This window comes from Lampetra planeri, chromosome 55 (genome assembly GCF_965212315.1).
Source record: "Lampetra planeri chromosome 55, kcLamPlan1.2.h2, whole genome shotgun sequence".
Lineage (NCBI taxonomy): Eukaryota > Metazoa > Chordata > Hyperoartia > Petromyzontiformes > Petromyzontidae > Lampetra > Lampetra planeri.
The window spans coordinates 1165333-1179362 of record NC_136161.1 but is presented as its reverse complement, the minus strand read 5'-3'; the positions used below and the strand labels follow the sequence as shown (position 1 = coordinate 1179362).

Genomic DNA, 14030 nt, shown 5'->3' with positions numbered 1-14030 from the left:
CTTGTAAAATGTAGCTGTGGATAGATTATTTAGTTTTAATTGCATCCACTGAAGAACAGATATTTTCATTTCTATTGACTCGTTCAATATTAAATCAACGAACATTTTCATTACATTTGAAAAACCCTTTGTTTTCTGTTCTTTGCGAATCTCGGTTTTTTTATTTGCATAAATATAGACCTCAAAATGCTCATGTCCGATATTCTTCACTCGACTCTGTTCTTTGTTGGTCTCTGCCCAATTGTGCCACAGATCTCTTTGTATAGGGATATATCGTTGTTTACTTTCTTTCAAATTTGATTTAGCTATTTTATCCATGAAACGTTTAACTTTATCTTTGCTTTCTGAACATTTACTTTCACATTAATCGATTCTGATATTTAAACTTCCAGCAAAGCTGACTATGCCTTCTAATGTCTTCAAAGAAAACTGAAGAGTGATCAGATAGAATCACAATCCAGGCGCGGTTCGTCCACTAACGGCTTTGGGGCGCTGTGCCACCAAGCAGCTGAAGATGATACGTTATTTTTCTCATAAAAATACTTTTATATAAATTGTTTTGTTGTGTTTAAAAAAAAGTATAATGATTCTTTCAACGTGAATTGCCTAATGAAGATAACATTTTAAGCTGTTCATATTAGAAACCGCTGCTACACAGTCTGATTTGTCCGAGTGATAGCTATCCTTTTATTCATTGCCATTAGCTTCGCATCTTAGCCACGCCGTTTAAGACCCTTTCAGGGCGGTGAAAAAGGCATCCGTGGCTGTAATTATTATATTAATCGAGTGGTGGCGGGATTAACGACACACTTATATTTACGCGATATAACCCAAAACAACTATTTTGTATGTAATTACTATGTCACAACGCTGGGTTGCACTGTAAATTGTGTTAATGTCGCCAGTGAATACAGATCAAAGTCTTTTGTGTAGGTGGGTATACGACAAAATGTGGCTCTTATTGTACAGTATGAGGTGTCTTGGTTGCCTTGGCTAATTTGTTAAGTCGTGCTTTATAGTTTGCCTTCATATCCGCATCTCCAGTTTTCTTCAGCTTCCTACCCCCAGCCCCGCTTACTTCCCAGCCCCGGCATTTTGCCGTTACTTGCAGCACCCCATCCTCCCTACCCCACACCCCAACCCTCTCTATCTCTCCTCCCTGGCAACCCCCCCCTCTCTTACTTATATAGGCTCTTGATACAAGCACCCCTTTTGCCCACTCCAGCAATTGTTTCATGCTATGGTTGTCCCACCTGATGACGGACGCTTGTGTTGCACCCGAAACGTCGTGAAAAAATATATTAATTTAATTGTATACCTACGTTACTTTACCGGAAGAACCAAAGAGTATATTCTTTAGGCTTTTGGCAGTGTCAAAGGGATTGGGTAGTGTGGACATGAGGGTCATGGGGACAGCATTTAAGTGCTTTGATGTTTTGTTTGGTATTGTTTATCAATGCCTACCATAGGGAGATAAGACAATGATATCACTTTCACGGAAAGGCCAATAAAATGACGAGATTTTTCTTATTTACGTAGTGACATAGAATTGGTCACTAAGCCGCATAGCGCTGGCTGCTGGCAGGGACGGGGATCTGCAGCTTGAAGCAGCCCTGACTGACAGCAGGCCACGTGATAGACCCGAGAGGGATCTAGGGTAAAGGTTATGGAAGGGACTGTTAGGGACACATCGAGAGCCTGCTAGTAGGTTCCAGAAAGAGGGCGTGGCTGGGATGGAGTGAGGCCACGCTAACAGTATAAGAAGGGCCCGGGAGGGGACCTCGGGCTGTCATTTGGAGTGGGATCCCCATTGTAGTTGCTGCTGAAGATCGTCGCCATCGCCGCTGTCGTCTCATGCCTTCGTTGCTGTCGTCTCCACTTGACATTGCGCTGCTAGTAGTAGTTGGCTGTCTTAGTTCAGCACCGTCAGTGTCAGACGGCTAGCGTTGTGTTGTAGGCTAGCAACCCGTGTAGAGTTGCATATAAGCAAGAGACAGAGAGTGTGTAACAGCGTAGGGTGTGTATTCTATAAAGTGTACAAAGTGTGCTCGGTGTTTAATTAAATAATTGCCTCCAAGAAGTTACGTCTCCAAGTCAGTCACTACAATTAGAACAACATGATAGTAGGTTTTTACCCTTTTAACTGGTACAAAACTGACACCTTTATTCAAGGCATCATGTTTGCACACTCTCTGTCTCTTGCTTATATGCAAGAGATCTCATAGTGTAGAACAACATATTTTGAGAGGTCACTCACAACAGCCCCACCTAGTGGAAATGTCACGAGCGGCCACTGCTCACATCTAACACATATATTACGCATGTGAAGAGCAGTAGAGCCAACCAGATCCAGAGTATGAACATGGGAATGGGTAGGTCTCTGAACATGCTAAATGAAACCCAAAAAATCAAGAGTTGCCAGAATGGTTATATGATTCGTCAACGTGGATATTTAAATCGCCTAGCAACAGTATCCAATCTTTGTGGGGGCAGAGCATGGAGAATAACCCCGTGAAATCTTTCAAGAAAAGCAGAGACAGCTTACGTTAAATCTTGACTGAAAGCTTTCGTGACTGCAATCGTCTTCAGGTGAAAAAAACAGGGGGAAAGCTGCTGAGGCAGGCTGTTTATAAAGGTTTAGAGATGGGTGGGGCAGCTAATGTTAATGTAGGAGAGGTCTCCTTATTCTTGTAAATGTAAGCTCGGAGAGAGCTAGGAAAGAGCCATCGCCACATGGAGGTGGAAAAGGATGGCAAGCTGCCATTTACTAACATAGCTAACGTTGGCTGTGTTAGTGAATGTAACTCAGAGAGTCAAAAAAACTGCTAACATAGGTAGGTAGGAAGGGAACATCACAACCAGTTATGACCTAAACTGGTTAATAACGTCCTTCCAATGATTGCTCAGTTTGTACCCATCTTCTCGGTTGAATTTGTGTCTGTGTTTATATATCTGGATGGCTTCATGAACAAATATTTGCTGCTAGCCAGTGGGTTTGCAGAGTACCTTCGTCTTGGCAAAATCTATTTTGTATGTTCTTCTTAGGTTCTTTCGGTAAAGTCACGTAGAAAGTAAAATAAAATAAAAACAAAAATCACGACGTTTCGGAGGCAACACAAGTCTCCGTCATCAGGTGGGACCGTCACAGCCAGATTAGCTGTATCAAGTGAGGCAATGATTCAAGATGTAATCCCTTAAAAGCGAGTTGAGGGGGAGGGAGAGGGAGGGGGGGAGCTCATCAGACTATGGTAGCCAATGAAAGGAACGTATCGGGAGGGAGGGGGGGGGCGAGGCCAAAAGGGTGGGCGATGGACGTGGAAGCGCTTGTGCGCAAGCGGCCAATTACTGCACACGCCAACACAATGGAGCGATTGTGCGCAAGCGGCCAGCCACTGCACCCGCCAACACAATGGGCAGAGAGGAGGAGGGGAGGTCTAATACACATGATAGACAAAATAACGAAAATGATGATGGGTACAAACTTAGGGGGAGCTCATCAGACTATGGTAGCCAATGAATGGAACGTATCGGGAGGGAGGGGGGGGCGGGGGGGGGGGCGAGGCCAAAAGGGTGGGCGACGGACGTGGAAGCGCTTGTGCGCAAGAGGCCACGTTAAACTAATAATCAGCCATGGCTGAGGTATTGGTCCTACCGTGTTTCAGATCTGCCTTGTGTTCACGAACACGGTCCGAGACATGTCGCTTAGTTTCCGCAATGTAACTGTTTCCGCAGACACAGCTTAGTTTGTAGACACCGGGGTATTTCATGTCAGGGATCACATTCTTCACAGATAGGATCACATCACGAATTTTATGTACTGTGTTTAATCGTTCCTGGATCTTGTGTTTGCTCATGATTTTGGAAATCTATTTGGTGACCCTTGCTATGTATGGCAAGGTGATGGTTTTCATTGGGTCCTCCGATGGTTTTTTCCCAAAGGTTGAGGTGATAGCTTTACGGATTGTATAGTCTGAGTATCCATTCTTCTTGAGGGCTTGGTGTACGTGCTCCAGTTCACTGGTTAGGTGGTGATGGTCGGAAATACAATGAGCTCTATAGTATAGAGTTTTGATGAGGGAATTATTCTGGGATGGATGGTGGTGGGAGTCAGGTTTTAGGTAGGCATCTATATGGGTGGCGTTCCTGTTGACAGAGTGTCTCATTGAACCATCAGGTCTCTTTTCGATGAAAATATCCAACAATGGTAACTTGCCAAACTTTTCCACCTCCATGGTGAATTTGATGGCTGGGTGTATGGAATTCATGTGGTTGAAGAATTGGTCCAGAGCTGGTAGGCCATGTGACCAGATGACGAATGTATCATCTACATATCTCTTCCACATGGAAGGATGTAGAGTGGAACCTGGATGGCATCTGTCTCAAATTTCTCCATGAAAACATTGCCTCCAACTGGAGATAAAGGAGAACCCATTGGGGTACCTTCAACTTGTTTGCAGAATGTTCCCTCGGTGGCCCCATTTGGGTCTGTGTCCCTGACTGAGCACAGAAGTCATTTTTTGTACCTCCGATTAGCGCGGATGCCTACGTAGAGTGCGAAGGTAGTTCAACAAGTACGTTTGACTGGCGTTAACATGTTCTTATCTATGTTATCTGCGTTATTTATTTGCTCATTTTCCCCTGAAAATCATATATTCCGTTGTGTTGTTCTTTGAAACCCCCAGGAATTCGTTTACTCTTTGCCTTGAACCTAGCCTTGGATTCAGATTATTTTGGCAGGCCTGCAGTTAGAGACATAACTAAGACTTTGTATAACTTGTACTGTGGTTTATAATGTGAGATTGAGAATACATCTCTAGAAAACCAATCTGTGGCTGGATTCCATTTCATTTCGTTGCTGGCTGTTTAATTTGTTTTGGGCTCGTGGAACTCTTGTGAGGAAGTTTGGGTGTGGGCCTTGAGGAGTTTATCTAATATCGTCATTTTAGAGGCAATAGCCTGAGCTCAGAATAACTATAGCTATCGTTGGTTGCTTACATTTCCCTCATGCTACCACAAAGTGCCTCATGTGGAGTGAGCACCATGGCTGAAATGCCATATCTAATCAGCAATCCCAGTCACCAGTGATGTTTGTGTTTTAGCTGGGCAGTCTCCATGCCCTTGATCTCCATCAGGCCCTGTCCATTAGCCAGTGCATTGTTGTACCCTTGCTGGAGTCCACAAACGACACGATGCTCAGCCAGTCCTGTGCTCCCTTATGCTGCCTTGTATAATGTGCCCAGTGTGGCCACGTTGATTCTGTTGACAGGGCCTGTGTGTATGAGGTGCAACCTGTGCATAGCAATGCAACTCAGGTTAAATCTAGATTTGAAGTTTTCGTGACTGAAGGGATCCATACTCTTTGGTTCTTTTGGTAAAGTCACGTAGGTATAAAATAAAATAAATTTAATTTATTTTATTTTATACCTACGTGACCTTACCGAAACAACTCAGGTTAATCTGATTTTCGTAAAAAAATCTTCAATTTAGGGTGTGTAATGGTTTAACTTGAAGGAACTCTTCTATGAAGAGAGCAATTCCTGAGATGTCACATTATACATATATATCATGTATAGGTCAATATTAATTACGAATATGACCTTCTCTCTTTTGTCTTCGTTCAAAACTTCCAATGGAGTACAAAACATTGTCATTCTAAAATACTGTTTTCTTTTTAAATGAAACTTACAGCGACATCCTTTTAGGAAAGTTTTGTTTAATCAACAAATGGTTAAAAAAATACAAATTGTGTTTCTTCATAATATTAGAAAAAATATTATCTGTATGTTATAGAGTATTAATTGGAGATGTACGTAAGTTTGTAGGTATGTTGAACTTCTTTCACACCGTGCATAGCCAACAGCGCTAATCGGAGGTGCCGGAATTTAGAGTCACGAAGTTTTAAGGAACGTGTTTTCAAAACTAAACGTATGCCTACTGCGACACTTGGGAGATTGTTTTAATTATTGAAACTGCAGACATTCAGTAGCACTTTGAGGAATGAATGAATGATTGCATTCTGGCTTTATTCGGCACACATGGGATTACAAACAACACCACTTGATTACAAACATAATAAACACAGATATAAGTGTTGTGTTATTAAACACTTTAAAATCACCTCACCCTCAACACCGCCTTATTTGACATGAAAAAAAGCCCTTAAGGTTCCAGACTATGGCGTATAACCAAAATTATGGATTACTCAAACAAGTTTTACTTTCAACAATTAAAATAGATATCTTCGTAGGACAAGTGTATGAGGAATAGTGCTACATACTGGGTTTTCCATATACATAGGCTTTGCCCTATACATTAGCTAATCACATCTTGTTACATATAGTCTATTTACTCGTGTCCATTCATTTCGATGTAGGCGAATTATCTCCCCCTTAACCCATAACTATAATAGTAATATCTTGCTATGATTAACAATATGACTTGTATTTATAAGTCAACTTATAATAGAAACCACATCTCAAAACAGTATGCTCTCACGAAGACAGTTGTGCTATGAGATGATACGGTTGCTTGTGTAGTGGCATGGTTGGCCACGATCGCCACTACTCATTGGCGGCAGTACTAGCTCAGGCCAGTAGAGAGCAGAAGGGAGGCCGGACCTGCTCAAGAGTGATGATGGGCAATTGGCCCTAGGCAATTCTTGGGGGGAAGCTTCGGGACCAACGGTTGGGACCCCAGGCCCCCTGGGAGTGGGCTGGGGGATGAGGTCATTCTCCAGGGCCTTCTAGAAGGTTCTGCAAGGGAGGCATGGCCAGGGCTGGAGTGAGCCGGGACCCTGTATATAAGCGAGTGTCCTGAAGGGCTCAGGTCAGTATTGTCCGGCTGAAGACAAAAGACTGAAGACCAACCTGGAGTCCTGAAGAGAAGAGCCCTGTGGGCAAAGCCGAACCCTTGGCTCGGGTGAGGCTGGAACTGTACCAGTGACGCTCCAAGCTTATAACCAGTGAAGACGTCAGAGAAGACTCCTGCTCCGGCAGGGTAGCTGTAGAGATAGCCAGAGAGGCAAGTTAGCGGGCTACAGAGAGTATCGGGTGAAAGGAACCGTTACCCCTTTGTATTGTAACTTGTGAGCTGTAATAAACGTGTGAACTCCAATTTAAAGTTCCCTACAGTTTATTACCCACTACACTTGTAAGTTAGGAGAAAGGTTTGGGATAAAAGGTGCGCAGCGATAGAAGACTACGGGGCCATAAGGGGTGGGCACAGAGAGAACTTTGACACTTTGTGTCAGGCAGGGGAAACAATGTACAGTATTTTGAGCCCTGGACGTTAATGGGGGCGGTTGGGGGGGGTCTTGGTAGTGTAAATGATGATGGGTGATGATAACGATGGTTAACAGTTTCATAAGCAACTGCTTTCACAATGTTAAAGCGAATGTTGTTTTTAAGTCTTCCTTCATCTTATTTGTATCTTGTTCGATCTTTTTCCATGCATTATGAATATCTGCTGGTGAAAGCTCATGTCTTTTAGCAAATGTTTCATTGTATTTGCAGAACACGATCTTCCAGAAATTCGTGGCCTCCAGGCTGGTGTCTGCCTGAATGCTCCAGGAAGGATAGTAGGTGATGTATGTCTTGAAGGGAACATATTGGTCATTTGTAGCTGCGGATTTAAAACTACCATTGCCAGCAACATCTGTTGTGCAAACTTCACATGCCAACTTTTTGGTATTACTTTCATGAAAACCATAAAGACCTTGAGGATAATGCAGCTCCGCACAGTGTAGCTCATGTCCACTACCTTTCCGGTCACAAGGCACCCCACAGAAAGGACACTGCTTCTCACAGCCCGCCAGGCTCTTGTAGAGCTCGATGTGCGGCTGCACAGTGAGACGACTCAACCACGCCGCACACTCGGCATCACTGAACCCTCGTAACATTTCTTCTTCAGCAGAGTCCAACGAACTCTTGAGTTCTTCCGAAAATTGGTCGACACTTTCTTTGTCTTCGAAAGATAAAGACCCAACTACGTCAATAAAATCTGTGTTGATAACAGTGTGCTTGAGTAGACACTCGCCCAAGCTGTCTGCGAATTCCAAAAGTGTGGTCGGAGTGGTTATATTTTTGGTCACAGAGTCCACAGATGTCTTTACTACATTAATCAGATTGCTCAAAATGGCTCTTGAGAGATGGTACATCTGGGATTGTGATCCATGCTTACTCTGGCAGTGCTTTATGACCTGAGCCTTTATCCATTCTTTTGTAAAATCTGCATATTTGTTTATATATCTGTAGTAATTTTCAAAGTCGTCTTCATCCAACAAATGGAGATGTATTGCCAGCTGAAGGTGTTTTCGGCTCAAAAACGTAGGGCCACCGCTATCGCTCTTCACGTTATTCATAATATCCATCCCCAATTTGTTGTCTACAGTCTCCAGTAGAGACGGCTTCAGACACTCGTTAAAAAATGTCTTTGCATGTTTCATATTTTCATCCCCTTGACGATATAGTTCCTTAAACATTGCAAAATATGACTCCTTAATTTGACTCATCTTAATATTTGGATCATTTTTGTCATAATTAATGTCATGTTGTTTTTGCCAAGTTTCTATGGCATTAAAACAAATTAATGCAGTGATATTTATGCAGCTCTGAAGGAGTTTACAGACTTCCAATCCAATTGTCTTTTTACGCTGCGATTGAAGTTTTTCAATGGAGTGTCCAGACTGCCTCCTAGAAACCAACTCCTGGAATGTATTGTTGACTTCCTTTTCTAATTTTCTGCAAAGTTGATTTGCGCTGATGTTGAAGTCCTCTTTGTATTTCTCAACTAAATGTACATCATTGCTTTTATTTTCAAAGTAGCTTTTTATTTTGTTCTCTAAGGTGGCTCTTTGTTTTGAAATCTCGATACCTAATTCAATTTCCAACTGTTCAAAACGTTTCTGAAGATGATCATATTCGACACTTTTTATGTAATTATTTCTCTCTTGTGTCCAAAAAAGAATGTCATTACGAAATTCCCATTCCCAGCCAGTATACTGAATGCACAGTTGGTTGTAAGCACCGGCAACCAAGCTGTTTTTGAAACTGAATATGAAGTTCTCTTTCTTCACTGCTTCCCATATGCTTCCAATCCAAGTGCTAAACTCTGACAGTGTTGAGGCTCTCTGTGTTTTTGTTCTCTTTTTAAGATACTCTATCAGGTGCTGTTTGAGGTGAAAAACCTGATCGCTGTATGCAGCACTGACTGCAGCCATTGGAGGGGTTCCATGCCAGAGGCCAGGTATGTACCAGTTGTCCTGACTCACGTCGTGCTCCATGACGTTGGTGAATTTACTGTAAGTGGACTCCTTGTGCTCCATTTTTGCAGCTGCCACCGTCATGGCATTCAGTTGATTCATAAGACATTTTTTGTCTCTCATGTTTTTGTCAGAAGCAGCGACATCGCCAGAATTCTGATGCACAAATAGGCACTTTGGTTTTTTCCCGACGTCTGTCATTCGTAGAAATGCATGGACAACGATTTGCAAAACATCTTTCATTTCTTCTACATTTTCCATTGCCAGATTAATGAGCGTGACATCGCTTAATCCAATAACCACTGTGGCCAGCTCATTGTCGTGCTCGTAGCTGTCATGATGTGTTGCCAGCTCAGGGGCTTTCAGCCCTTCTGTGTCAATCACCAGGATGAAGTCACACTCCAGTTCTTGTTTCAGCTCATCGTCAATGCTCATGAGCTGCATGAAAGCACCACGTGTGCAGCGGCCACTGCTCACTGTGAACTGCAACCCAAACATGGTGTTGAGAAGCGTGGACTTGCCTGTGCTCTGCACCCCCAGCACGGTCAGGACGAACACGCGGGGGTCTCCGCCAAACTTAGCCCTCACTTCCTTAAGCACGTCGGTCACCCAGTCAATGGGAATACATCCAACGTCACCATCCATCAGCTCCAAGGGAAACCCCTCCAAGAACAACTCCGCAGCAGCAGCTGTGAGTGTCGGTGCCTTGCGGTAGGCAGGTTCTTTGCTATTGGGCACTGTAAATGTCTGAACTGCTTTAGTTGCTTCGTAAAACTGCCCAATTTCCCGTATGAAGTGTTCCAGTCCCAATGAACTGGAAGACATTAATTCTTCAATTTCTTCCAATTTCTTTGCATTCATTTTTGAATCAACATCGAGATGAACGTATATTTTTTTGTAATCATCTCTTAACTTGGAAAATGTAACTCTGGATAGCTTATTTAGTTTTAATTGCATCCACTGAAGAACAAACATTTTCATTTCTATTGACTCGTTCAATATTAATTCCACAAACATTTTCATCACATTTGAAAAACCCTTTGTTTTCTGTTCTTTGCGAATGTCGGTTTGTTTGTTTTTATTTGCATTAATATAGTCCTCAATATACTCTTGTCTGATGTTTTTAACTCGACTCTGTTCTTTGTTAGTCTCTGCCCACTTGTGCCACATATCTCCTTGTAAAGGGAGATATCGTTGTTTACTTTCTTTCACGCGAGATTTTTCTATGATATCCATGATGCTGTTGACTTTATCTTTGCTTTCTGAACATTTTCTTTCACATTCATCGATTCTGATATTTAAACTTCCAGCAACGTGAACCATGCCTTCTAATGTCTCGTGGTTTTCAGTAGATTGTAAAAATGTTGTAATATAAGAACGTAGTTTTTTAGTAAATGCTGCGTCATTGTGTCGCCCTTTCTCAATTAATGTTGGCTTTATTTTCAGCTGAGACAAAGTGTCGGTGATTACATTTGTATTGCTGCTTCTGTTATTTATGTTCTGATTTTGTATTATAAACAACCGAGCCTTCGAATCGCAAAGAATAGGCATTTCTTCTGCATCTATCTCTCTGTCAATGAGAATGAACATGGCATTTGAGTTTGCTTTTAAAAACTCAAGCTGAACTAAGTGATCCCGGGCATCACCACGGAGATTTAAAATGCTGAACTGTGTTTCAAAAACATCTATATTTGATTTCCCACAAGGACAGAACATAGCCATTTCAACCAGACCATCAGAACATTTTCGTGGGATATCACCACATTCCATTTCCCGATGAACAAAGAAATCGTGTTTTTCATTGCTAAGAATTGAATTTAGCAATTTTGATTTTGAGACACTGCACACTCCAACCCGAATGAATGAAATGAAAGGCATTTGTATGCTGACTAATGACTCCTCCATACTGGACGCATTTTTCTGTAGTTTCCAGTTTTTTACAATTTGTCTCATGGCCCACAACATAAATGTGATGTTTCCTTTGCCCGAATCGGGCAGTAAGAGAGGCAAGGCAAACTGACACTGGGACATCTTCTGCATAAGTACCTGTTGTAAGAAGCTGTCAGCGCAGAGAAAAACCGCAGTTATCATGTCCAGTGGATTTATCAAATCGTCATCACCTGGATCTGCATCTTCCATTCTACACTCGCCATTTTCTGTGTTTCTTGCCTCGGGATTAGCCCTCATTATATTCCTTAGGAAATGTTGGGAAATTTCCTCGAGAGATTTTGGATATTCATCACAGCCAGTTATCATCAAAACATAGTTTGTTGATATTTTTTTAGTGTAAAACTCGTCCAAAGTGAGTTTCTTCATAATAGTCTGAAATATTTATTTTGAAGAGGCCATTTTGTGAACATTGTCTTTATTACCACGCAGCTCGCTTCCTTCCAATATGTGGCCTCCTCTACTCCGTCCAAGAACACTGAAAAATAAACACGTCACATCACAATACAACATTAAATATCACATTCATTTTTGTTTAATAACATTTGTGGTATTCAGATAATTATTCTAAATTGATCACAGTGCTTATGACTAGAAACGTATATCATTACAGATATTTAGGTCTTGTGCTCTCTTTACAAATACCCAACAGACATGAACGTGTGTAGTTTAAACTTTAGAGACATACACCATTGTTTTGTTTGTCAGGTGTCGTTTGGCCATTTGAACTTCGAAATGGAATACGAATGATTAGGCCATCATGTAATTCGGCTTTGTGTATGTCCAAGGGTTGGGTCGAATGTGATTTTAAAACATATTTAATGTTTGATCATAGACGAGATGCTGAGAGCATCTTGGTGATAGTGTTAAGCAGAGTTTTGTCATCACTGGCTACAAGTTTCCATCTTCTCAGCAACCCATGACCACCACTCAAACTTGCAGTGCTGAACGGCTCTCCAGACCTCTGGGCGAGGATTGAGATATGATGTAGTTAATGGCATGTGATATTTTATCCAGGCTTATGTTATAGTTTAGATGGTGGTTGGTAGCTCAGCTAGAGACTGAGTAGCAGTTGACTCTCGTAGTGTTTGTGGATTATCTTGGCCTACTGTAGCTGTTCATGGAATGTCTATGAATACCCAGAGTCCGAATAAACTGTCACAATTTTAAATCGGATTGAGAAAGCGACAGAGGTGCTAGGACTAACAGTGATACAATGGGAAATAGGTGAGATGGAATATTTAATAATACAATAAAACAGCTACAGTAATGTGTATGCTATATTTAACAGCTTTGTTTATAAAATAATAGCAGCAGTACAACACATTCAGGCAAGGAGTAATTCCTGTTAAGTCCAGGAGAGTCGATTTAGTCCATTTGTAATAAGGGGAGATTGAGAAAGCCTCAATACTTATTGGGATCACAGAAAAATATGAGCAGGTGGGGGAAAGGAGTGTTTTAAAGGTGAGAATACCGAAGATATGGAGAAAGTGGTAGCAGTTGAAGAAGTCAAACAGAAAGTGTAGTATTGGTACCAATATGTCGAAAACAAAATGAAAACATTTAGCATTATATAAGACCTTTATACATCGGCATCATTTAGGGACAACGTTCAGGAGGATGATAAAAGAAGGATATTAATCTGCGTGATAATTCTAAAGCAGACTGTTAAACTGTTTCAAAGTTAATTTCATAAACTGCATTCCATTACCATATAGAGTTTGTACGTAACCACAACAACTAATGTTGCACGTATTTATTTGGTGAAATATCGTTGCACATCAATTTGAACCTAAGGTACTGTAATCTATCAACACTCACAAATCTTCAGGTTCACAAGACAATAGAAACCTGGCAGATATTCCATTATCTACAAATATTGTCGTGACGACGACACAAGTTGTGACTTATTAAGAGCCTTTATTCAGACACAGCACTAACGATGCCCAGGCTTGGTTCTTGAGGCTTGAGCTCCGTCTTCTCTCCAACGTCCCCTCCTTGTGCAGTCTCCTTTTATACCTCCCAAGCCCCCTCTCTGGAAGCTTCTATCACCCCACTCCCTTCAGCAAAATCCTGACCCTTCATCACCAACGGTTCTAAACCGTCCTTCTACAGTCCACCTTTGCATCCTACCTTTTTTACCTTTCAAATATTTCCTCCAATCCCTTTAAATCTTGCCTCCCGACCAATTACTCTGGAGTCCTCTCTGCAACAATGGGAGCCCTTGGCCTACTTCCTGATTGTTTGTCTGACCGTACGCTTGTGTAAGGTAATTGGTCTGTTATCTTGGTCATTACATCCCCCCCCTTTAAAAAAGCCTTCCCGGCTAACACGAGGGAGGAACATAGACCAGACCAACAGACCCCGGGAAGCCAAGGCGAACTCTACTCACCAGAACTTTATGACATCCTAACAATGAACCCTTGTGTCTGACTTATGGTAATAAACAATTACATGTAAAGAACAATGTGTGGTATGAATTATTTTTCTGCTCTGATTTTGCACGTTCCACAATTAATTACACAATAACAGGAGCATTGTGGGAACAATGGGTTGCGACCCTCTCCTGGACCATCACGAACATGTCAGTGCAACCACGCACATCTTGGCTGGGTCCTTGTTGTCGGACCGGAATTTGCTGCGGGGTCCCACAGTGAGTCATGCACAGGTGACTTCATTTCTCCAGGCAGCTGCTGAGCTCGTCAGGCACCCCCAACCCCGGCAGAAAAGGACATGGAGGAGAGGTGCTTTGGTGGTGATGAAAGTAAGGTATGAGATGCGATGGGTGAACAATCCAACGGCGACGTCCCAACTGCAGGCATAC

At 42.1% G+C, this 14030-nt stretch overlaps 2 protein-coding genes across 2 annotated transcripts; both read right to left on the bottom strand.

Moving 5' to 3' along the window:
- Positions 1 to 7375: 7375 nt before the first annotated feature.
- LOC144735471 (interferon-induced very large GTPase 1-like) lies at positions 7376 to 9343 on the bottom strand. The gene is made up of 2 exons (XM_078617872.1): positions 9269 to 9343; positions 7376 to 8608 (listed from the first exon to the last, which is right to left on the bottom strand). The coding sequence occupies exons 1-2, from the start codon at positions 9341 to 9343 to the stop codon at positions 7376 to 7378; spliced, it is 1308 nt and encodes a 435-aa protein (XP_078473998.1).
- Positions 9344 to 9378: 35 nt separating this feature from the next.
- LOC144735470 (up-regulator of cell proliferation-like) lies at positions 9379 to 11715 on the bottom strand. The gene is made up of 3 exons (XM_078617871.1): positions 10388 to 11715; positions 9563 to 9850; positions 9379 to 9453 (listed from the first exon to the last, which is right to left on the bottom strand). Exons 1-3 carry the CDS (start codon positions 11573 to 11575, stop codon positions 9379 to 9381), a joined length of 1551 nt encoding a protein of 516 aa, XP_078473997.1. The 5' UTR covers positions 11576 to 11715.
- Between the last annotated feature and the right edge of the window lie 2315 nt (positions 11716 to 14030).

Bases quoted from the DNA above. Each gene is read 5' to 3' on its own strand.
- LOC144735470 (XM_078617871.1), bottom strand. From the start codon at position 11,575: ATGAAGAAACTCACTTTGGACGAGTTTTACACTAAAAAAATATCAACA. The intron at 9,851-10,387 runs GTTAAAAACATC...GACGTGCTTAAG, and splicing joins CTAACAAAGAACAGAGTCGA to GAAGTGAGGGCTAAGTTTGG. The intron at 9,454-9,562 runs GTGGTTATTGGA...TACGAATGACAG, and splicing joins ACGACAATGAGCTGGCCACA to ACGTCGGGAAAAAACCAAAG.
- LOC144735471 (XM_078617872.1), bottom strand. From the start codon at position 9,343: ATGACGGTGGCAGCTGCAAAAATGGAGCACAAGGAGTCCACTTACAGT. The intron at 8,609-9,268 runs GTGAGTCAGGAC...AAACTCCTTCAG, and splicing joins CCAACGTCATGGAGCACGAC to AGCTGCATAAATATCACTGC.